Below are 24,391 nucleotides of genomic sequence, written 5' to 3' on the forward strand. Positions count from 1 at the left end.
TGCCGTGAGTTCCAACCTAAAAATTGTTAACAGTGGAAAGCATGGATCCTAAGGAGTTTTTCCCCTGCCTGTTCATTTCCCATTAGACAAGGTGATGAGTAAAGGTCCAGCCTATTTTCCTAGGCTGCCTGGCCTGGGGATGGCATCAGGTCAGTGTCCAGGAAAATCTCTTCAACATCAGAAATCTTTATCCAGTAGAACTGAGTCCTTCATGACACCAGCTCTTTCCCAGAGGAGTTAGAATTTCCCAGAACAGGAGCGGCATCAGGTATGGAGAAAATGATGGAGTCACAATTCCTTACACACAAGTGGGGATTTACAGTTGACAAAGCACTGACCATTTCTCCATCTGTTTGGTGGACTTGCTATGAATACTTTCCTGGGTTTTGTTTTTGTGATGATGGAAAGGTATGGAATACAAAGACCCCTTGTTAATTTTGAAGGTGACTCTGGCTTTAGCTCAAGAGTCACACCGACTTAGATTTGAGCTCCCCTCTGCCACTTACTTGCTTTGTGACCTTGGGCAAGTCTGTTCATATTTCTAAACTTAAGTATCCTCAACTCAAAAATGTGTATAGTAGTATTACCTAGATAGCCCATACATAGGCTGTTGTGAAGTTTAAGGTCTAGGATGCAAATAAAACACTTAGCCAGTGCTTAGAGCATTGCAGATGAAGTAATAGTTAGCGTTCACTATATATTATTATTTTTGTTCTATAATAGAATTCTTTTTTTAAAAAAGATTTTATTTATTTATTTGACAGAGAGAGAGAGAGAGAGCACAAGAACTGGGAGCGGCAGGCAGAGGGAGAGGGAGAAGCAGGCTTCCCTGCTGAGGGGGGAGCCCAATGCAGGGCTCTATCCCAGGGCTCTGGGATCATGACCTGAGCCAAAGGCAGACATTTAACCCACTGAGCCACCCAGGCGCCCCCTATAATAGAATTCTTCAGACAGGCAGAAATCATTCTGATTTGACGGTGATAAAACAGAAAGTACTGAACTACTAACATATGCTATATCATGGATAAATCTAAAAAATTATGCTAAGTGAAAGAAGTGAGACAGAAGAGACCATCTATTGTATGATTCCATATATCTAAAACATCCAGAAAAGGCAAATTTATCACAACAGAAAGTAGATTAGTGCTTGCCTGAAGCTGGAGGTAGGAAGGGGAGATTAACTGTAAAAGAGTATAAGGGATCCTATGGTAGGTGGGAGGGGGTGAAAAGGATCTAAAACTGATTTATTCTGTGCCCGCTTCAGCGGCACATATGATGAAATTGGAATGATACGGAGAAGGTTAGCATGGCTCCTGCTGAAGGATGTTCATAAAATGTTCCATATTTAAAAAACACTGTTTGGGGTGCCTGGGTGGCGCAGTCCTTGAGCGTCTGCCTTCGGCTCAGGGTGTGATCCCAGTGGTCCGGGGATTGAGCCCCACATCAGGATTCTCCGCTGGGAGCCTGCTTCTTCCTTTCCCACTCCCCCTGCTTGTGTTCCCTCTCTCGCTGGCTGTCTCTCTCTGTCAAATAAATAAATAAAATCTTAAAAAAAAATAAAAAACACTGTTCATAAGGAGGAAGAACAGACTCCAGGTTTCCAATGAGGTGTTCTTTAGACTATGGTGCAGTCCTTTGCCTCCCATTGGACAGGAGAGAAGGCAAACATCGGGGGAGGAGCTACTGTTAGAATCTCCATTAAATAAAGGATGGAACTAAGACCAATTAGAGAATGTAGAGATGGCGGTATCTTAAGGAGGGGGGAATGGGGTAAGAATAAGCTTTTTGGGAGATTGTAAGAGGGTTAAGTAGTAATTGTGGCTATGATTCAACTTTTAGTATTCTAAAAAGCTTTATATTCTTGGGGTCCCTGGATGGCTCAGTCAGTAGAACATGTGACTCTTGATCTCAAGGTCCTGAGTTTGAGCCCCATATTGGGCCTGGAGCCTACTTAAAACAAAAATAAATACATAGGGGCACCTGGGTGGCTCAGCTGGTTGAGCATTGGACTCTCAGTTTTGGCTCAGGTCCTGATCTCAGAATCCTAAGGTCGAGCGGAGCTGGGCTCCCTGCTCAGTGGGAAGTCTGCTTGAGATTCTGTCTCTCCCTCTGCTCCCCACTCCCTGCTCATGCACTTTCTCTCTCTCAAATAAATAAATAAATCTTTAAAATAAATATAAAAGCTTTATATTCTAAAGCTTTATTCTTAGTATTCTAAAAGGTTTAACCTTCTAAAAGCTTTGTTTCCATCATCTTATTTAAATTGCATAACAGCTTATAAAATGAGTAGTGTTATCACCATTTCAGAGGTCATGAACTTGAAGCACAGAAGAGGTAAATAACTTGACCCAAATCATAAGCTAGCATATGCCAGTCTGGACTGGAACCTGGGTATTTTGTTCCAGAACACCTGCATTTTACAAGGATGCTATTGATGCATATAAGGAGGAGAGTGGCATCAGGGGTCTGAGCAAAAATTGAGTTATGTGTGTGATCCTGGAATGTTCTGAGACTTTGCTAAGGAAACGTGATGTTGTTTTATGTGTAAATAAGAACCATATCAGACATGTTGGTGGGAGTGGGCCCGCTCAGTTTATTTCTGCTGGGTGCCATTTTTCTATATGAGTATTTTAAAACGCCAGACAAGCCCTTCATTTCTGCATGTTTGAAGTGTGGCCATGCTTATTTCCCATAGCATGAATTGAGGTCATGTTTCTGAGACAACATTCAGACTAATTTAAACAATTCCAGAATCATAGCCCATGGTCCAAGCCACATTCCCCTCTCCTAGTCTCTTTCACAGTGTCCCTCCTTCAGCCAAGAGTGCCCTTCCCACTCCCACTCACATCCCTGGAAATCCTGCTCAATTTTTCAGTGGTATTTCTTCTACAGAGTCTAACACCTTTCTGCCTTTCTGGATTAAATAGAAACAAAAACCGTGTTTTAAAGATCTCTCATGGTTGGGGGAGAGAGAGAGAGAATATGTGCCACATCCACACAGGACTTGGGAAGTAATGGATTAAAAAGGGCAATGCTTTCAAGGGCAGAAACAAAAACAAAAACGAAAACCCTGCATCTACTCTTTCTGTTTGAATAGTATGAATAGATAAAGTGGAAGTAATTTTCTTACTTCTTTCATTCTTTTGGTTTAAATGATCTAAAAAACCATTTGCACACGTGAAACAGGCAACTTGTAAGTTGAAATGAAAGGAATGTGAGTTTCTTGAATATTGTACAGGGAGGAGAGGAGGTTGAAGGGAAAGTTAACATAGTAATGGAAATATCAGAGAGAAGTGGACAAGTGGTAACAATCTGGTAGTCTTGGGATGGGAAGGGGTAAGATTTTTAAAAATCTTTATTGTTTTTGGTGTGCGGGAAATACAAAATTACTGCATGCCTATTTTAGAAGAAATCAAACTTTGAAGAAATATAGTGTGGGAAGTTAATGCCCCACATTCCCTCCTCTCAGGTCACCCCAAAGATAAACAATGCAACAGTTACGGATATATTTCTCCAGATGCATGTACATATAAAATACACATATATTTCCTATATAATCATCCATGAAATAAAAAGTCACTAATCATACCCGAGTGAGTTGTAGACATTTACTTACAATTTCTTTTTGCATTTTAACGAATATGGAATCCTACCATATCTACTGTCTTTTATAACTCACTTTTTTTCATTTAACATAAGCTTAGATCTGTTTGCCTGTGAACACAAATCTTTTACATACAGTATTTCTTGATATGTGTACTCATTATTTATAACCTTTTTATTTATATATTGACAAACGGTTGGGTTATTTCCACTTTTTCATTATCACTAAAATGACATAGTAAATATTTTTGAATGCATCTTGTAGGAAAATTTTCAAAAAGTGAGATTCTGGGGACAAGCGAAATAACTGTAAATTCATAAATGTCAAAATTGCCTCCAAGGAGGTTTTATCTGTTTTTTTGTTTGTTTGTTTGTTTTTCTACGTTTCACCAATAGTGTGAGGGTAACAGTGTCCTTGTATGTTGTCATCCGGCTTCCTTCAAAGTTCTTTTGGACAAATTGAATTATATAGAAAATAGGTTTCTGTATTTGAGCTTGACAGCGCATCACCTCCTTTGGGCTTGGCTGGAACAGGTGACGGGGCTTTGAAAGGCACAGCAATGGCAGGGAGCGCCAACGTGTGTTAGAGCGGAGGGGCAGGTGGAGCAAGGGCCTCCGGGGGTCGGTGGGTCGGGTGTCTGCCGGGCTCCCCACAGCTCAAAGAGGCCAGGATACAGCCGCCCAGAACCCGAGGCTTTCGCAGCAGATGGAGAATCCATTTTTTTTTTTTTAAGATTTTATTTATTTGACAGAGAGAGACAGCCAGCGAAAGAGGGAACACAAGCAGGGGGAGTGGGAGAGGAAGAAGCAGGCTCCCAGCGGAGGAGCCTGATGTGGGACTCGATCCCAGAACGCCGGGATCACGCCCTGAGCCGAAGGCAGACGCTTAACTACTGAGCCACCCAGGCGCCCCAAGAGAATCCATTTTTAAGCTCAGGGAGGAAAGGGCTCGACAATCGAATTTCCTCCCAACAAATACGTACCGATCGTTGCAGGGCATTCGCTGGCTGCAGCGCGGGCTCCGGGCCCTGCCGCCGCCACGCCCGCGACGCGAGTTCCCCATCGGCCGCTCGGCAGCCGCTCGCCCTGCGGTTTTTCGGCGGGCTTGACCGTGAGCGCTGCCGGGAATGCGGGAGCCGCCGAGGCCGCCGGGTTCGCAGGCGCGGGGCCACGCCGCACCTGCCCGCAGCGGGGTTTGCGACGTGCATCCCCGCGCGTCTGGGGTTTGGCGGCACCCAGGAGGCGGGGGACCCACAGCCGAAGCCTGAGCGCCGCGACGGTTCGGTTCCTGCCTGCAACACACTCCTTTTCTGCCTGCGACCGGCAGGCCCACCTTCGTGTGGAGAATAGGCCCCACCTGCAGAGGGTAGAGGAAAATAGACCCAGGCTGAACTAGACCGGTTCGGGTGCGCTGGGGAAACTGAGGCTGGGGTAGGAGCGGTAGCGCTTTGGGGCTCAGACCAGCCAGCCCACCCTTGGCCAGAATTATCTGTGTTCTTCATGTAGGGGATACTGCATCCATCACTCCTCCCTGCCAGGTCCCCACCTAGTCCAACTCTTCCTTGGGTCAGTGGACTGCAGAAGACTCTACAATGGGCCTAGTAAGCCATTTCCGGCCCAGAGTCATTGGCCAATACAGAATTTTGTAGCAGTTCAAGTCAGTTGCCAACACGTAAAAATAGTTGAAAATGAAATAGATGGCAACGCAATCAGCTCTGGAGCTGAGAATCTGGATTCCGGCTTCTCAATTTCCTAACATGATCAAGGCCGAATTTCTCATGGCTACCACCAGGCTTCTCCTATAGGCATTAGTGTGTATCCCGGCTGGAGTCACAGAAGCCATAATGGGGGCATGCTAGAAAACAAATCCTTCTGGCTTCCTCTGATGCTCGATGCTGTGAATTGGCAAAGTTCCCAATTGTGTGGCAGAGTTGGGACTGGTACTGTTTTCACAGAAGAGTGAAATGACTTGTGCAAGGTCACCCGGACAGGCTGGCAAGGGCAAGTCTAGAGCCTACTTTCCTGACCACTGGCCAATTTTCTTGGCTGCCTGGGGCCTCAATACAGCACAGCCGTTGGCTAAAGATGTTGCACCTGACTCTGACCTGGACTCCAGGGCTTTTGACTTAGTAGTCCTTGGTCAGAGCCGCCAAATTTCCCTTGCCTCCATCTACACCCACAGAGTGGTGAGAATCCATAAGCGCAGGCGTGTGTCTTACTTTCAGCTTTCAGGTGCTGGGTTCTTGTGTAAGAAACTCTATAGACCTGTGGACAGCTGTTCCTCATCCCTAGGCACAGCCTGAAAATAGACCTGGCCGGTACTATAGCAATTGTACTTGAACGTGCTAATGGGATCCCATTGGAAATTGGTGCATGGAGCCATCAGGGGATTTCCCCAAACCTTCAAGCTTGCCACCTGCAGGGTAGAAACCAGCAAAGTAACGGCGGTATCACATGGCCTGCCCTGTCATAATTCTGAGTTTTGTCCCCCATTTTTCACTGAGGAGTCAGAAAGAATTGGCTAGACTCACAGAGGGCCCACAGTGGTGGGGACTCCCTATTGTAAAACCAGTACAGGGTAACACGGTGGATGGAAAATGAGTTGTTAGAGATAATAAGTGGTGTGGGAAAGGAGAAATACTTCTGAAATGCCTTCTTATTTTACTTAGGGGCATTTCCCACCCAAGGCTAAAGCATGTAAAACAGGCCAGAGATCCTGATGTTTCTGCATCAAGGAAATAAAAGTTGGAAGCATTTATGTTAAGTTAGCATATATGGAATATCTGTCTGTAACTGCATTAGCTCTCAGACATATCCTCTTACCTCCCTAGCAGTGAACAGCTTACAAAAGCTACATTTGTGTGTGTGTGTGTGTGTGTGTGTGTGTGTGTGAGAGAGAGAGAGAGAGAGAGAGAGAGAGGCTTAGTTTGGATTTAAAAACAAGAAGGCTTGGGGCGCCTGGGTGGCATAGCGGTTAAGCGTCTGCCTTCGGCTCAGGGCGTGATCCTAGTGTTGTGGGATCGAGCCCCACATCAGGCTCCTCTGATATGAGCCTGCTTCTTCCTCTCCCACTCCCCCTGCTTGTGTTCCCTCTCTCGCTGGCTGTCTCTATCTCTGTCGAATAAATAAATAAAATTAAAAAAAATTAAAAACAAGAAGGCTTAACAATACCGACTCTATATGAAATTACCACCCCCTTTTAATAAGGTCCAAGATGTTTAATAGCTCACTTAAAGTCTCACAGAAAATTGAGAAAAGAATAGAAACAGAAGAGTTGGCTGTTTTTCTGAATTGGTCTTCTGAGAAAGGCCTGTTCATTTTCATTCTATCTCTGGAGAAACTTCTCATTTGCCTTTTTCACAACCCTTCATCAATATCTCACTTAGAAATTATCACTGTGCAGGTAAAATAATTTTTGAAAGATCTTTTATTTCTTTGAGAGAGAGAGGGAGAAAGAGGGAGAGGGAGAGCATAAGCAGGGGGGGAGGGGACGAGGGAGAGGGGGAAGCAGACTCCCCACTGAGCAGAGAGCCTGATGTGGGATTCGATCCCAGGACCCTGGGATCATGACCTGAGCCCAAGGCAGACGCTTTGCGGACTGAGCCACCCAGGTGCACCAAAATAATTTTTTAAGTGGTATAATGTATACATAAAAATAATTAGTTTGTTGGTTGTGCTTTAGTAACTTTTTCTTTGGCCTGCCTGGAAAAAAGTTTAGTATAGACTGAAGTTCTACGAAGATGTTATATAATTTGTCAGTGGATTACCACACACACACACATACACATACACACACACCCCACTTTATCACCACCCAGAAAAACTCAGAAATTTACATTTTCTTATAGGCCTCTCTCTCTTTCTTTTCCTCCTCTTTGCTGATCTTTTTAAAGATTATTTATTTGGGGTACAGCCAGAGAGCATGAGCAGGGTGGCGGGGGGCAGAGGGAGAGGGAGATGCAGGCTCCCCACTGGGGTCGATCCTAGGACCTCGGGATCATGACCTGAGACGCTTAACCGACCTAGGCAGGTGCCCCTCTTTGTTGATCTTTTTAATTTGGAAAACACGACCCCTACAATTTCCATTCTCTTGTAGGCCTTTGGTCCTTTTCGAGCAGTGCCCCATGATGTCAGAGAGCCAGGCTGCTTCTACCTTGTGGGTCCAGGATGTCAGAGCACAAGCCCCAGACAGCAGGACAGAGGAACAATAAAGAAGACTGTGCAATGGGCTTATATATTTCTGTTTTTTAAGGAAGGGGCCTGGAAGCTGCCGTAGGACATTTCTGCTGGTATTTGGTCTGCTGAATTTAGTCTGAAGGCTACTCCTGGTTGCAAGAGAGGCAGAGGAATGTGGCCTTTGACTTGAGAGCCATGTGGACAGCTGAAGGTTGGATGCTCTTTCGTCATGAAAGGAGGGGAGACAGCTGTTTCTGTCACAGTAACTCTGTTACCAAGTGACTAGCACAACGTAGGGCACACAGTAGGATGGCCGTAAATATTATTTCCACTCAGTCAAACCAAAGTGTCCTTTGGGGGTTTCTGGGACCTTCACCAGGAAGATTAGTAAAATCGGAATCTTTTGCTGGGCATAGGGACAAGGAAGTGGGAATAGAAGCTGGGGAGAAGGATTCAGGTAATTTTGCTTTCCAAATTTGCTGGACCTTTAAGTCAGCTCTCTGGAGAAAGGAGAAATCTTCATAATATATTCCTTCCATCTCCCAAAATTCCATGAGAAACTGCCCCTCATGGCGTTGTCTTCTCATGGCTTATACTGTCCACGTCCCATAGATACCGAAGCAAGTCCCACGTCACCAAACCTTTCTCTCTTCCCTCAAAATAGAAAAGAGACTGGCAGGAATTATTCTCATTTGGCACTTTACAAGATTTGTGGCATGAAGCCAGGGGCATCACTGTAAGGCCCCCGGCAGGACGCTCCTCAGTGATGCGTGTGAAGGAAGTGAGATGTCTTGGAAGTCTTCTCATCTCCTGCTCTCCTCAATCCTGTCTCCCGCCTTCCTCTCCCCCATTCCTATGATGCTGGTAAAGTGTTGGTGTGCTAAGGACTGAGCAGTTCATGGCTTACCATGTGGCTCCTCCCAGAGGGCGTACTCTTTACTGAGCAGAAGAAAACCTTTATGAGTTCAAAGATTAAAAGCTACAATGATAGGCAATAGGTCTCTATTTGGGGCAGTAACTATGTGAAGAAGGTAACACCTCTGTTATTCACACCCATTTTACATGGGAGGAAACAGGAGCTCCTGAAGGTTAAGTGACTCGTGCATGCCCACTATGGTGGAGCTGGTACCAAAACCCTGAATACAGGCTGCAACCACTGGTATATTTGCTCCAGGCATAGGGTGCTTGCTTCACTCGTCTTTCCTTCATGCCACAGAACTCCCTTAGGCTCACATTCAGGGAAGTGACACACCACAGTAATAATAGCTAACTGGGGCTTAGTATATGCTAGACGCTCTCCTAAGTGCTTTATAGGTACTAACTCATTTTGTTGTCCTATGGCCCCTTTTTACAGATGAGGAAACTGAGGCTTACAGAAGTTAAGTCACTTGTCCAACATCACACAGCTAGCATAGTGAGTGGCAGAGTTGGAATTAGAAGCCAAGCAATCTAACTTGAGTCTGTGCATGTAACTATTATACTAAACCGCCAAGACATTTTTTCCTATTTACGGATCATCTGGCTATAAAGGGAAAATTCCATTAGCACCCTAGGCATGTCTTGATCTTCTCACTATCCTAGCTCCCAGTGAATGGAGTTACAGAAAGGACACAGGATCCTGGATGCTATCTGTGATAGCATTGCCAAGATGCCAGCCAGATCATTCTTAATTTTGTTGTGCACCTACCACGTCCGTATTTGTTGAACTCCAGCAAACGTACCAGTGCTATGTAGTTATTTATTTCTGGGAAATGTTAGTCACCATGTAGGGAGGGGGCACAGACACATTATGGGTTCCCTGAATGCCATTCCCCCTCACTTTACATTCACTGCTGATTCTCACTGACCAAGGGTACAATATCGAGGGAGACAAATCGCAGACGCAGTAGGTGAGGTAGGGACATTGCCACGGTGGGACATGAGGGAGTTTGCATTCACTGGGTACTCCCCGTAGGCCAGGCACTGTGCTAGGCCTTTTCCTTTTTTTCCTTTTTTTAAAAAAATATTTTATTTGTTTATTTATTTGACCAAGAGAGAGAGCACAAGCAGGGAGAGCAGCAGGCAGAGGGAGAGGGAGAAGCAGGCTCCCCGCTGAGCAGGGAGCCCGATGTGAGGCTCGATTCCAGGACCCTGGGATCATGACCTGAGCCGAAGGCAGATGCTTAAAACCGACGGAGCCACCCAGGCGCCCCATGTGCTAGGCCTTTTCCATTTCATATCTCATTAAATCTGCAGAACAGCTCCAAGAGGCATGCAGCTGTATCTTAGATCTAACATCTTACAGCTTTGGTCTGCTCAAGGTCACTTGCTGGTAAGTGCCAGAGTTGGGCTTCAAGCTCAAGTCTGTCTGGCTTCCAAACGAATGCCCTTACCTTGTCACCAGCTGTCTTTGAAGTATAAGAAATCTTGACTGGGCAAATTTGAGAGCACGCCTCCACCATTGATCTGTTCTCATAGCAGCTGCAGATGATCCCGTATCTTCCCAAAGATCCCTGAGATCTGTTTCTCTCCCTCCTGGACTCAAAAGCCAGGCCTCACTGCCTTGCAGACCAGCTCCTGGCTGCTCCTTTCTGCTGGATCAGATCTCAGAATCCACATCCATAGGGAAAGTGGGTTTATAGCTACTGGAAGTTAAACTGCATATTTACAAGCCTGGGTTTTCCTTTATCTCTCATTCACTAGTTGTGTGACCTCCGTTGCTTAACCTCCTACCCTCCGTATGCCTCAGTTTTCCTTGCCTGTAAAGTAAGGAGCTCCATGCCCCCCTCTGAGGACTGTTGTGAGACATAAGTGAAAGTATGCCTATCATGTTCTTACCTTAGAGCCTGAGCACATGAGCTTTTCCTTTTCCACAGCTTATACTGGGAAAAAAATCAGGGTTGTGAAGGAAGGAAGGAATAGAAAGAAAACTAATCCATTTTTAGAGGTGATCTGGCTCTTCAGGTGCTGATGGGCTATAGTTAAGATTAAAATCGTGGCCTGACTGTTGCTGCTTGTGAAAGTACAGACCCCTTCCTCAGGGCCGAAGACCAGGGCAGAATTATATCCTGGATCCGGGTTTTTTTGGCTGTTTCCAGGCCTATTTTTAAAACAGTGACCTTTCTTTCCTCTTCTAATTCTTTCCAAGAACAGTAAGGCTGACTCTAGAATAATTAGGAAAACATTCCAAAGTTGACATATTGCCAATAATGGAAGTTATGAAACGACTGTAAGTCCATTATAATAAAAAGTTGCATTAATAGCACATTAGGTTTTGAATACTTCTAAATTGTTGGTACTTTTTCCACAACTGTCTTTCCTTTGTCAGCACTGCCAGGCTTTAAGGATGGGACAGGGAGTAAGAATGATTCATTCCTTCTGTAGGATTCTCTACAAAATTCACTCTTGCCTGTGAACAGTCTGAGACTTTGCTCCTTATTGTGGCTCTGTGACCTTGGTCAAGTCCTCTAAATTCTCCAAATCTTGGCTTCCTCAACTGGAAACTGGAAAGAACAACTCTGGCCTCGTCAACCTCATCAGAGACCGCAGGAGGAGCAAACAAAATGCTGGACAGAGAAGTCCTTTGGAGCAGCCAAAACTAATGGAGGCATGTCAAGGATTAAGATGATGATACATGAATGTGTGTCTGAAGTGAGATGAAAGAAAAAATAAGGAACAAAGACAAAGATGTCAAAAGGAGTAACAGTGTTCCTTGCTTTGTCATTTGTTAGCTGAGTGATCTGGGGGGAGGCACTTAACCCTTATGGTCTTGGTTTCCTCATCTGTAAAATGGGGATTATATTAATAGCTGCTCTTCCTATTACATGAGACTATTTTATCAAATGAGACAGTGGCTGTGAAAATGTTACCCAAATAGGAAAAGACCAACTGTTAATTATTATTAATAGTATTGCTAGTAATGCCCGATGAAGTTCTTATTAAATAGAATAGTATTATTCTAGGCCTGCGACTAATTTAGCGACATTGGGAAATTAAATCAACCCTTTGAGATTACAGGTCATGACCTGCTAGCTTCCACAGGAGGGGGCTGAACCCAGAGAGTAGGAGCCTGGCTTCTGGCTTCACAGTACTGGGGTTCAACATTACCTCTGCCACTAACAGGCCATGTGATCTTCAGTAAGCATTTAACCCATCTTTGACTTGGTTTCTCCACCTTACTTCATGGAGCTATAGGGATTAAGTGCTATAATGCACGTAAAGCATTTAGAATAGCGCTCCATACACAGAAGATATTTATAGCTACCTTTACTGGGTATTTTTGGTAGCACCTTGGCCTCATGCTGCCTAATTTATAACATTAGCTATAAATTTAACTTATTAAATAGCATCCCAGAACATGGATACTAGGAAAGTCTGACTGGATGGAAAAACATCTACATCTATAGCTACGAGTCTCAGGCCTTTTTGGCTCCTACTAAAGCTGCCTGCTTTTAGCCAGCCACCAACAAATGCCTAACTCACCATCTAGATTTCCACAAAGAAAAATACTTGTGTATCTCAAGCTGGTGCTGGGTCCCTTGGGTCCCTGCCCATAGTCGTTGAGGGAGCCCACAGAAAATCTATTTCTGTGCCTCGATTTCCTCATTCCCCAATTACTCCCAAGGCCCTTTATTCCATTTTATCTGTTCTCTAGCAGGATGCATATCCAAACATGAAGGGCTGCTCTTCTCCACTCTGCAGCCAGCGAACCCATCATGTCTCAGGGCCTCTGACTCCCTTTTGTGAGAGAAATCGCTGAGGGGGGCAGGTTTTCCACTCTGCTCCAGCTGCTGCAGTCACAAAGCAGTTTCTGATCTGCCACCAAGTGAGGCATGTCCTTAGGCAGTGGATGAGTGAGAAGATGAGTGAGGAGCTAAATTAGATAATGACATCATTAGGTGATAATGACACCATTAGGTAATAAGTTAGTGCACAAAGAGATACATGGAGGCGATAAAATGGAAAGAAGAGTGAATAAACACAGGCATAAACTTCTATACCAGAGGCAACCAAACATTCCAGGCACAGTGGAGGATCATGGGAACTTAGAAACCAGGGTGATGGAATCCATAGGGGAGCTGTTTTTAAACTGGAGTGTACACCAAGATCACTCCGAGGGCTTGTTAAAACAGCCCTGGGGCTGGATCCCCCTCCAGAGTTTCTAATTCAATAAGACTGCAGCCGGACCTGAGAATTTACATTTCTAACAAGTTCCCAGGTGATACCGGGACCACACTTCAAGAAACACTGCCAGAGGGAACGGGGAAAGTTACTATAGTAGTTTATCAATGGGCCTCAGAACTAAGTGAGGTTAAAAGAAGCGTTTGAGGGCTGTGGAAACAGGGTTGTCCAAGAGGCTCCCCAATGCCTGGGCTTCCTGCCCACGACAAATAGGGCCGACGCATGTGTTGGGGGCGTGATTAATCATACTGTCTGACCGAGGGAATCTATAAGGCACCCCTACCCACAAGACCCGCTTTCTACAAGCCTCAACAGGTTGGGGCGGGGTTCCACGCCCTCTCGCAGAGGAGGAAGGAAGGTAGCCTATTAGGCGAGCTTCGTGCTACCTCCAACTCCTCACCCCCGCATGGTTGATGACCTGTCCCTAGAGGCCTAGGCCGAACCGCCACCCACCCTTCCTGGGGTCCAACTCAGAAGGCTGGCGCTTAGGGCGACGTGAGGCTGCCCTGGGGGAGGCGGATGGAGGGTTTGGGCGGCTGCCCCTGGCAGAGCCGCGGGATCCGAGCCAGCGAGGACGCTGGGACGCACCGCAACTTCCGCCTCTGGCGGTCGGCAGTGGGGGGCGCACCGAGACAGCAATTCGGGAGCTGCGCTTTGTCACCGTCTCAGCAAGGGGAGGGAGGGGAAGAGGGCGCAGAAAGGGGCCGCGGGGACTGGACTGGGCGGTCGACCGGCTTCAATGCCAGAAAGGGACTCTCAGGGGCTCCAGGCCGCGCCTGGCACGGCCCAGAGGAAGGGACTGGGATTCGTGCGGGGCCAGCCTGGGCGCGCACTCCAGTCCTGGGCGGGTGACACCCTGTCCTCTGGGCCCACGTCCCTCCTGCTCTCCCTTCACTACAATGAGCTCCTAATAGCCGGTACCCCACCCTCCGAAACTCACTGCCGCGGGCGCGTGCGCACCTCACTCACTCAGGACCCTGCTTCTGAGCCGGGAACGCAGTCCCTCCACGTCGCGGCGCCCTCCGGCTCTTCCTGTTTTTAGCCGCCCCCCCCACCTTGTTCCCCGCTCCTCTGAGACTTACGGTAACACCCCGAGCCGCTCTCGCCAGCACTCAGCTGCTGCAGGGGCCGCAGGCGCAGCCACCCATCAACCTGAGAAGGGTGGCCCCTGTCCGTGTCTTTCAGTCACATCCAAGGCACCTCAGTTGCCTATCTGCGCTGTTAGGGAACGTAGTCCTTGGCCCTGGGCGCGCAGCGCTAACGGCAGAGAGAATCTGGCTTTTGCAGGCCGGACTACTGGGGTTAAGATCCTAGCTCGGCCACTCCCCAGCTGTGTGCGCCTGGGCAAGTTCCTTAACCTTTCTAAGTCACCTTCGCCGCTGCACAGCGCGAGGAACTGTACCCCATCGGGGCTCTGAGAAGCTCAGTAGGAGGAGTGGCACTAGTCCGAGTCAGGACAGGGCTCTATAAAAATCAGTCCCCAGAACTCACCCAAGGGTTTTTCCATTTCGCTGGAGGGCGAGGCTTAGCCCGCCCAACTGGTTGGACTTCCTCGCCTGGGGGCGGTTCTCCTCCCCCCACACCGGGAGACCGACTCCTCCGTTTGCAGGCCGGCGCCACCGCGTCTCCTGGCCCGAGTGGTGAGGGAGGAAGGGGGTGCTGCCTGCTCCTTGGCCCAGGAACCAGGAGAGACAGACAGACGGTCAGTGAGCGCACAGAAACACAGAAAGAAACCCGCACCAGGGAAGGAACATTTAGGGCCATTTAGGGCTAGTTAAGTGGTAGAAAAGAGATCCCATCGGGTAATGACGCCACCCAGATGGGGTCACCCTGACCAGACCACAGTAGGCCGATTCGCTCTTCCTGAGCAGGGGTGAGAGTGGGGAGCACACTACCGGGGAAGGGGAAGGACTTTCAGGCTCATCTGGCCTTTGGGCAGTCCAGGGACTGGAAAGGGTTTGTGCCTGGACAAAATCTATTAAAAAACACAAAACCTGAAAACCTGCTCACGCCCTGTCCCACCCCATGGTGTACAGGACTCCCTGATAATAACTAGCCAGTTCCCTGCACTGCCCTTCCCCCTTATCCTTAGGCCAAACCAAGTTGTGCCTTTTACAGAAGCCCAGCCTGGCCATTCTCTCTCCCAGCATGCACCTCCAGGGCCTAGGTTTTGAATGGAGGTGGATACAGGGCCTGAAGAATATGTTCAGGCCAAGATGCAGTGTGGGGAGGCCTGGCCATACCCTCAAGTTTTGTCCCTTGGGCCAATAAGTCCTGGAGGACAGTCTGAGGAAGGGAGCTGCCTTGGCAGGCAAAACACCCTGGTAAAGCCACACCCCCTATCAAAGGGATTTGGCTATTAGGTCTGTGGTTTGGTGGTTGAGATGGGGGCTATAGCCCGTAAAGGAATCTCAGAAACGGAAGGAAAACCTCAATGCCTCTGTGCATTTTCCTGGGGGAGAGGTTTGCCAGATATGTGAAAGGGCCATGAATCCCAGGAGGTTAAAGCAGGCAAGGATAACTCTGGTGAGTTTTGTCCCTTCCCAGATAGATGTTCAGGCCCTCAGTGGATTGTTATGGTCATAAGGGACTGGACTTTGTCTCTTAAGGTTTCCAGAATCACTTGCTACAGTTATCTCCCCAATATCTTGGAACTCACACCTGAGACCTCTTTCTCTCCTGCTCAGGCAGGACAGGTAGGCTCTCCTACCCCAACTCCCTAAGGGTGGCTTCAGCCTCCCTGCAGGCCCCTGCAAAATCCCCCCCCCAGCCTCTGATCCCTGTCTTAAAAGAGGGCAAGACCAGGAGGCCTTCTTCAGGATACATTTCCAAATGGTTTTGGACCATATTTTTCTTTACTCTTCTTCACGCTCAGAGTGAGTGGTCAGAGGTTAGTTGTACCCTTAACCCCTACTTCTCTCAACCCTGGTGAATTCACTGGGAGTGAGGAGGAGGAGAAAAGGCCTTGGCAAAAACCACAAGTGGAGTCTTTGAAAGGAAACACTCAGAATGCAATTCTTGGCATTTTCTAGGAGCTCCCGTTGTTGTGAGTGTGGACTTGAAGCTAGAGGGATAGGGGTTCAGTCCTGACTGTCATTTATATGTGAACCTTCTCTCGGTGCTTCAGATTACTCAGCTGCAAAATAGGGATGATTTATGCTATCTTCAGGCCTGTTGTGAGGATGGAAAGAGCTGATATAGCTGAAATGCTTAGAACAGTGATTATTTTTATCATGTGGGATCCCCAGATTTCCACATAGGGTTTCTCTTTGCCCTCTTGGGAAATCATGGATGAAGCAGGATGAGAACAGTTCAGGAACGTGGGCCCTGAGGCTTTTGCTTCTGAAGGCAGGTGGGCAACCTCTCTGAGAGGCCCCTGAAGCCACCTAGATCCCAGAAAGGGCAGGAGGTCTGTGGAGGATTGCCTTATGGGGAGTTAAGGCATTGTTGGGTGTTGAGGCGTCCCTGCAGGCCAGGGATGGACAGAGCCTTGGAAGGGGAGCTGGTCTAGTGTCTTACAAGACCACTGGTTACCCTATCACTGTGGGAGAAAAGGCACTGCGGCCTGTTGAGAAATTTTAAAGGAATGCTATGTAGTTTAAATGTAATGAAAGCAAATTTCAGGATAGTAATGGCGAAGGAAAAATCCATACCGTCTCTGCTGGGGGAGGAGAGGTATGCCTGGGCTTTGGTTGCTTGGATGTTGGGGGAATTGCCCCTCCATGGGAAAATGGACCCTTTTAGTTGGTGGCTTGAGGCAGGAGCAAGCCTTGAGCTTGAGGAGGTCCTCAGGCCTCCAGTACTGACTGCCCTGGCTCCTCCAGCTCTGGGATGGGCAAGTGGTGGGTATAGGAATAAGGGCTGCTCAGGCAGTTGCCTGAAGCTCAGGGTGGGAAAGCCACTGGGCTTGGGCTTACAGGAAATGGGCTGATAGGTGTAGATGCAAAAGCTCTGCAGGGCTGGCTGGCTCCCAGGACCTAAGAAGCAGGGGTCAGAAAGCATCCAGTTTCCTGTCCCAGGCTCCTGGCCCTTCACTCTGGGAGACACAGAGAGAAGGGGTCCTTGTCCAAATCAGAGTCCCAGAAGCTGCAGGTTCTCCCTGCAGGAGAAGCTGTTCTGTGGTCCCCACTGCAGGCAAGCGTGCCAGGGACTCCCTCCAGGGGTTGGGCGAGGGGTTGGGGGAAGTGAATGAGGCGTAATCTCCTGGCACTGGGAAGTCGGACCCCTGGGCATCTGAGATCCAGTGGACCTTGGTCCTGGAGGGGCACCCTCCGTGGTGCTTCTGCGCTTTGGGTTCCCAGATGGGCGTTGGCAGCTGCCAGGGACAAGACACAGCCCAACCCCACAAGTTCCCTCACCCTTATGATCTCTGCCTCGGAGACCCAGCCGCGCGGGAACTTCGATGTCCACGCCGGAGACACGGCTTGCAAGATAAACAAGGGCGGAAGATCAATATTCACGACAGCTGGGCAACGCTTATTGTTGAAAAGGAAGCTCCCTTTGTTCTTGCTTTTTACCAAATTGAGAAGCAAAAAACATTTTTTCCTGAGCAAAATTTTGCCGGCACCGAAGCAGACAAACCAGCTTCCGGAAATCTCTGCCCCTTCCTTTCGGCCGGGACGAGTGCTCGCCGCTGGGAGGCCCCGCATCTGTCTGACAGAGATACCCAGGGCCGCAATCCACCGCACCCAAGCAGGGTCCGAAGGCCACTGAGGCATTCCGCACCCCCTGCGGTCGCTCTCCGGAGCGGGGTTTTCTTGGGAAGCGTGGCGGCTCCAGCGGATCAACGCGTCTGGTGACCCAAGCCCGGCTTCCGATTCCATTTAACACAAGCCGCGCATCTTATCTCCGCGTCTCCTCCCCGGGGGTTCCCACCCACACCCGGCCCAGCCCAGCCCGGGCGGAAGCGGAGCCTCGAGCTTTTGAAGTCCAGAGAATTTCAATCGGAGAGGAGCCGGCTGGACCTAAACCTGTCTTCCTAGCGGGGGAAGGGACAGCAGGCCCGCGGTGGTGGGGGAAGGGGGTCTTGCCTGCCGAGGGAGGTGAGAAGCAGTGGGAGCCCAGGCCGTACCCCACTTAGGCTGCTATCACCCCCTCTCCGCTTTCATGGGGTTTCCCAGGCCCCTGCTGGCCTCAGACATCACTCGCTCTGCGAATTTACCTTCTTTCTGGAACACTGTCATGGGGAATAACCTTGATACAGTGATAGCCACGCTATTAAAATAGCCCTTCCCCCATTAAAAAAAAAAAGGCTAAACAGAAATAGTGTTCTTATTCAGTCCCCCCACCCCACCCCTCCCGTTTTCTTCCTCTTGTAAAAAATCCGACCTCTCTTCATCTGATGTTGACAAAAGGATGCTTTTGGAAGAAGTGACATTTGGTTAAAATTTTTTTGTTTTTTCCCCCTGTGCCAGAGGGTGCAATAGGCCCCCAGAGACTGGGGGGAGTTGAGGCTGCTTTGAAAGGGCGAAGGCAGAAGGCCGGAGAGGGATGGGGCAGAGGGGGCGTCCCTGAAGCTTCAGATCCGAAGCCCAGAGGAGGCAGCCCCCCTCCCGGAGAGGTGAGCTCCCGCTGAAGCCTCCTTCCTCCCTGGGACGGCAAGGGAAGCCCGGCTTGGGGGGGCCGGGCCCAGGAAGGAGACGCAAGTGGTACCTCTTGATCTCTCAATCCTACTCGGCTTTCATCTGGCAGGGAAAACCCAGAGGAAAAGAGGATCAAACGCGGAGCACTCCCATTGAATGCAAAGGTGGGGGCGGGGCGGGGAGCCCGGAGTCCCTCTGTGGACCTGGCCCCGAGGAGCTGAGCGCAGCAGGGGTGGCTGTGAGAAGGCGGCAGGCTCAAGGGGGGAGCGGAGGGTGGGCGAGACCCAGGCTCGGTGCCGGAAGGGCCCAGCTGAGGCCGCTGTAACACGGGCACTGCGGCCTCGACTTTGACGGGTAAGAGAGGGCAAGCCAGGTGCTCCCTCAGGCTCTGGCTGCTGGCTGGGAAGGGCAAGGTGTGACGGGATCCTAGGACAACTCTGCAATGCAGCAAAAGGCTCTAGGATTTGATCCCCTCCACTCCCAGTCGCTCCTGTCACCTTTATGGTAGTCCCTAGGAGTTTTGAGCTAGCTGTGCTCAGCAGATGGTGGCTTTGGGAGTCCCAGGGAGTGGAGATGTTTATGCCGCCGTTAACCTTCCGGATCCTCCTGTCCCCCCACCCCCACCCCAGGCGAGGTTAATGAGCACCTTCTGATTGAATAGGGGAAGTAGAAAGCAGGAGTGAGAAGAGAACTTTTGTCTTGCATGAACCCCTTGCTTCTTCCACCATTTCCTCAAGCCCACAGATGGGAAAACTGAGGCACGGGAAAGAGGGAGAAGAGCAGAGAAAGAGAAAGGAGGAGGAGAACAAAGTAAGAGATAGAAGATAGATAGTGATACACTTTTCTTTAGAATCTCAGAAATTGGGGCTTTGTGTTTGGAGGTGGAGAAGAAAGGGTGGGGGCAGAGAAAGGAGAGTTTTAGGGATAGCACGGTAGAAAAGGGGCCTGCCTTCTGCCCTCAGCAAAGTGGGGAGAGAACTAGCTGCCCCGCCTGGCCCCAACACACTTGTTCAGAGCTGGAAAGGGATCAGTTTTCTAATGGGTTCTAGCATACCTTCCCTGGAAGAAGACCTGAAAAGGAGCCTGTGGCTGTCCCCAAAGACATCAAACACTACAACTCCCCCAGCCTTGCCTCGGAGGTTCCCCTTCGGTCCTCAAAGATTTATGAGCGCCCCTAGTTATTTGCTATTTCAGGACATTTTCCATGACTTCTCTCTCTTCACCCCGCAGCGCCACTGAAACCCGTGGGCAGGATCTGGGGGAGAACCCTATAAGCCAAAGCACTGCGAACCCCAATGCCATGTGCTGGGGCACTCTCAACCCCTGTCCCCAATCTCCGGGTGAGAACAGCACCTTCTCCCAGCTCGGAGTCTCTGGTGCTGCCACGGTAGCGGCCGCATTTTTCAGTGCCTCTTCCCTCGCAAAACCTGTTTCTGGAGGAATTCGTTGACTCTGAACGAATACCTTAAAATATGGGCAAGAAAAGAAAAAAAGGCCACTCTTAGAACCTCTCCCCACCCTACATACCTGAAGTGCAGGCGAGGCCCAAGCAAATGGGAAAACGATTTCTTCTACGAATAGCCACCTGGAGGTCAAGCCGAGCTGTGGAAAGCTTAAGGCCACCTAGATGGGGAATGGGAATAAGAAAAAAAAAATCAGCAAACATTTGGAGTCAGCAGCCAAGACAGGTCCTTAAAGAAAAAATATTAAGGCATTTATCTTCTGCCCCTTGGGGTAGAAAAATAGCAAAGTTCTGTTGGTTTCCAGGAGGAAGGAGGCATCTGGGGGTAGAGGGTAGGAGGAAGAGAGAAGATACCTCAGGCTTAAGCTCTCCAGACAACTGGGGGGTTGGGAGGAGGGAATATGTTTTTCGGTAGCTTGTAAAAAGACTTTGGAGCCCCTAGGAGGTTAGCTCGCCAGGACAGGCAGTTGTAATAATGACGAGAGAAGCGAGGCCTTCACACTTTTAAAATGCAGTTATGGATTCTCTCATCAGATCAAGGCACCAAGTTAAGAAAACAAAAGCCAAAACAATAAAAAAAAAAAAAAAACCCAGAAGCTTTTTCAATTACCGAGTCCCGCAGCTCTTGCGGAACTCGCCGAGTGCCTTAAGCTCTCTTTTTCTTTCTGTGGAATTCCATTTGCATGCCCTCTGCCTGGGTGTCTCCCTGTCTCAGTGTGTGTGTCTCTCTGTCTGTTTTCACACTCTCCTCCCCATTCGAGCGAGGCCCACACCTGGCGCATCACTGCCGAGCCATTAGCTGCGGGTCTCCTTTCATCTTCGCTGTGGCAGACGTTTCTATTTATCCACTTGCGCTCGCCGAGTGGCGTCACCAGCGGTACTGTAATGACGATTGCAGCAGGAGGATGACAGCTTAGAAAGAAGAGGGCAATGGGGCTTCCTCCCAGAGGCGGTGCGGCACAGAGGAGCGCTCGCATCACAAGGTGACCCCAACTCCCCACCGCCACCACCGCCGTCACCGTCGACATCGCGCTCCGGCCGCTCGGCGCCCGCCCAGTCGCCTGGTCTCTCTTTCTCCCTCCCGCAGCCAAGATCTGTCGGACCGCTGGGGACCCCGGGGAGACGGGGGCTAGGAGTCACTTGGGGCTTCTTCCCTCCCCCCTCCAGCAAGCCCCGGGATGGAGAGCCGAAAGGACATGGTTATGTTTCTGGATGCGGGTCAGCTTGGTACTCTGGTTGGCAAGAGGGTCTCCAATTTGTCCGAAGCCGTGGGCAGCCCGCTGCCTGAGCCGCCCGAGAAGATGGTGCCCCGTGGTTGCCTGAGCCCGCGGGCCGGCCCTCCGGCTGCCCGGGAGCGCGGCGGGGGAGGCCTGGAGGAGGAGCCGGTCGACGGACTAGCAGGCAGCGCGGCGGGGCCGGGCGCCGAGCCTCGGGCAGCCGGGGCTGCGGTGCTCGGCCCCGGACCTCCGGCCCCCTCCGCCGACAGCCTCACGGGTCAGGGGCAACCTAGCAGCTCGGACACCGAGTCGGATTTCTATGAAGAAATCGAGGTGAGCTGCACCCCGGACTGCGCCACGGGGAACGCCGAGTACCAGCACAGCAAAGGTAGCCACCGCGCCCCTTCTCTCCCCGGGCCTCCCACCTCGCCCACCTTGCACTTCGGCTCTGGAGGGGAGGAACACACTCCTTTCCCCCAGGGCAGGGTGGCTGGGGGGACCCACCTGAGCGACTCTCCCCTGTTATCTGCGCCCTGGCAGGGGTCTCCTGCGCTCTGGCATTGGCGGGACCCAGGGTGACAGCTGTGCTTTGTGGGGAGAGGGAGACGCAAGCCCTGGGCTTGAGGGGGGGTTCAAAGTGCACCCCAACCCCCCAGAGTTTTGTGGCACTGCTTCAACTGCTCCGGGAAGACACCTTCCCTGGCGTGGGAGAGATCAAACGCGGGTTGGGGCAGTTTGTGGCTGGAGGGGTGTAAGGCGCATCCAGGCGCGGAAGCCCGGAGTCCATAAAGGACCGTAAAATCGCGGCCGACTCGGGCTGCCTGGGTGCTGCAGCTCTCCGACCAGTTTGCACGTCGGTCAGAGGTCCAAATTACCTTGTCACTTCCCGGGCTCTGTGGCGCCAGGTCGGAAATGGTCCCAATGATCTAATTGCCTTTGGTCTCCGGTTGCATTTGAAAAGGCAGAGCTCTGGCCCTCCCCCATTCCCCTTTCCTTGCTAGTCCCACTTCTCCACCCAGAGGAAAAGGAGCTGCAGGGGGCAGGAGCCCCACCCTTCCTTGGGTTAGACCCAAAAGGAGGGGTGCTGTCACACTGCTTTAAATGGAGAACCCCTCCCTGACCGGGGGCTAGTTTGTGGGGGAGGTGGCCAGGCAGGGAGTCTCCCAGAGAGGGGTGGAAAGCTAGCAGAAGGGAGAGCCTACCAGCAGACACTCCTCCACAAAGCTGTGGGGGTAGATGGGACGGCCCTGGTATGCACGAAAAACCAGCCCCTCACCTTGGTAGCCAACACCTGGTTGAGCACCCACATCCACTCATTACCATCTTGTCCATTCAACCCAGATTCCCTAACCACAGTATGCCCTCCGAACAAGCCATACACCACTCAAATATACCAAGGTAATATGATATTCCTACTCACACTCCTATGCCATCCCTGCAACCTAGTACACATGCCCACACCTGCACTGGCAGCCTGGCACACACAAAAGCAAGGACTCAGCTTGTGCGTAGCATCCTACAATGCGCTCAGACCCAGAGCTCACCACACTCCAGCACAAAGGTGCATTTCAACTTGCCCGTCAGATAGGCACCTCCTTGTCCGTTCCTGCCAATGGTGGGCAGAGCTCAGAGGGGCTGCCTCCAGTCTGTGCCTCAGGGCAGGTGGCCAGGGTGGCTGAGGTTTCTGTACCTAGCGGGCTTTGAGACGGAGGTCTCCCAAATAGCAGCCCAGCCAGGCCTAAGGGCTGCTTTGTGCTCCTCTGAACGGTGAGCCTCCTTCCCTCTCTTCCTGTGTTCTCAAAGTCCCCTGTGTCCCAGCGGAGGCAGAAACTGAGGCTACTGAGAGGAGGGGGTCCCTTTCTACCCCCCCCCCACTCACACCCTGGGCCTACAGCCCCACATCAGCAGTGTTTTGTGTGTCTGTTGTGTGTTCTGTGTGTGCATGTGCTCTGGGGTCCCTATGCAGGGCCCAGCTCAGAGGCACTGGCCAGCAGTCCCAACAGCGGCAGCGAGGCCCCCAAGAGCAGCAGCAGCAGCGGCAGCTCACAGGGCACCCTGGCCTGCAGCGCCAGTGACCAAATGCGCCGCTACCGCACCGCCTTCACCCGGGAGCAGATTGCCCGGCTGGAGAAGGAGTTCTACAGGGAGAACTATGTGTCCAGGCCGCGGAGATGTGAGCTGGCCGCCGCCCTAAACCTGCCGGAAACCACCATCAAGGTATGAGCTCTGGCGACAGGGAGAAGGGGTGCCCCCACTCAGCAGGAAGTACATGCCCACTGTCCACTCCCTAAATCCTGAGCCAAGAATCAGGGCCTGGGGTCTCCCTGCCCACGTGGCTGGTAGGCTGGGGGTGTCCAGGCCTGGGGGCAGGAGCCAGGTGTGTGCAGATTTACCTTCCCGACAGTCTCTAGGCTGGAACTGCTGGCTTGCGGTTGACTGTCCCTTTTCTAGCCAAATAAACAGTGGGAATGGGGTGCCTTTGCCCCGAGAGCGAGCGGCTGTTGGGGGAGGTGTTTCTGGGGAATCGCTGCCTGCCGCCTCAGACCGGCAGAGTCCCTAGTCTACCCCACTACTTGAGCGCCCACACCAGGTTCTGGCACCCCAGGGGTCCTGGCCGCGTGGCAGAGGGAAGGAGGGACACAGACTGAAGCCACTCCCTGAACCCTCCATAAGGGATTCCAGCTCCAGGTGGTGGTGGTGGGATCTGCCTCCCCTCCTACCCCTCCCAGAGGGTCCCTGCCGCGGCTTTTCCCTGCGCTACCGGCATCATCCCCTGCGGTGGGGCAGGACTTCTGGGCTCCGCGCACCGGCCGGGTGCGGCCGCCGAACCTGCTCCTCTCCCCGCCAGGTGTGGTTCCAGAATCGGCGCATGAAGGACAAACGGCAGCGGCTGGCCATGACGTGGCCGCACCCGGCCGACCCCGCCTTCTACACGTACATGATGAGCCACGCGGCGGCCGCGGGCGGCCTGCCCTACCCCTTCCCGTCGCACCTGCCCCTGCCCTACTACTCGCCCGTGGGCCTGGGCGCCGCGTCCGCCGCGTCCGCCGCCGCCTCGCCCTTCAGCGGCCCGCTGCGCCCGCTCGACACCTTCCGCGTGCTCTCGCAGCCCTACCCGCGGCCCGAACTGCTGTGCGCCTTCCGGCACCCGCCGCTCTACCCCGGCCCGGCTCACGGACTGGGCACGGCGG

General features: G+C 51.1%; 1 protein-coding gene and 1 pseudogene across 1 annotated transcript in view; both read left to right on the forward strand.

The window, feature by feature from the left end:
- Positions 1-1,251: 1,251 nt before the first annotated feature.
- LOC117795487 lies at positions 1,252-1,349 on the forward strand (annotated as a pseudogene).
- Positions 1,350-21,161: 19,812 nt separating this feature from the next.
- EVX1 (even-skipped homeobox 1) overlaps positions 21,162-24,391 on the forward strand; it is a 3,598-nt gene continuing 368 nt past the window's right edge. Inside the window, exons 1-3 of the mRNA XM_034653602.1 lie at positions 21,162-21,588; positions 23,167-23,417; positions 24,049-24,347. Of these exons, the coding sequence (XP_034509493.1) occupies positions 21,162-21,588; positions 23,167-23,417; positions 24,049-24,347 (977 nt within the window). The remainder of the gene's footprint in view (positions 21,589-23,166; positions 23,418-24,048; positions 24,348-24,391) is intronic.

The sequence above is a fragment of the Ailuropoda melanoleuca genome, chromosome 1 (assembly GCF_002007445.2).
Source record: "Ailuropoda melanoleuca isolate Jingjing chromosome 1, ASM200744v2, whole genome shotgun sequence".
NCBI lineage: Eukaryota > Metazoa > Chordata > Mammalia > Carnivora > Ursidae > Ailuropoda > Ailuropoda melanoleuca.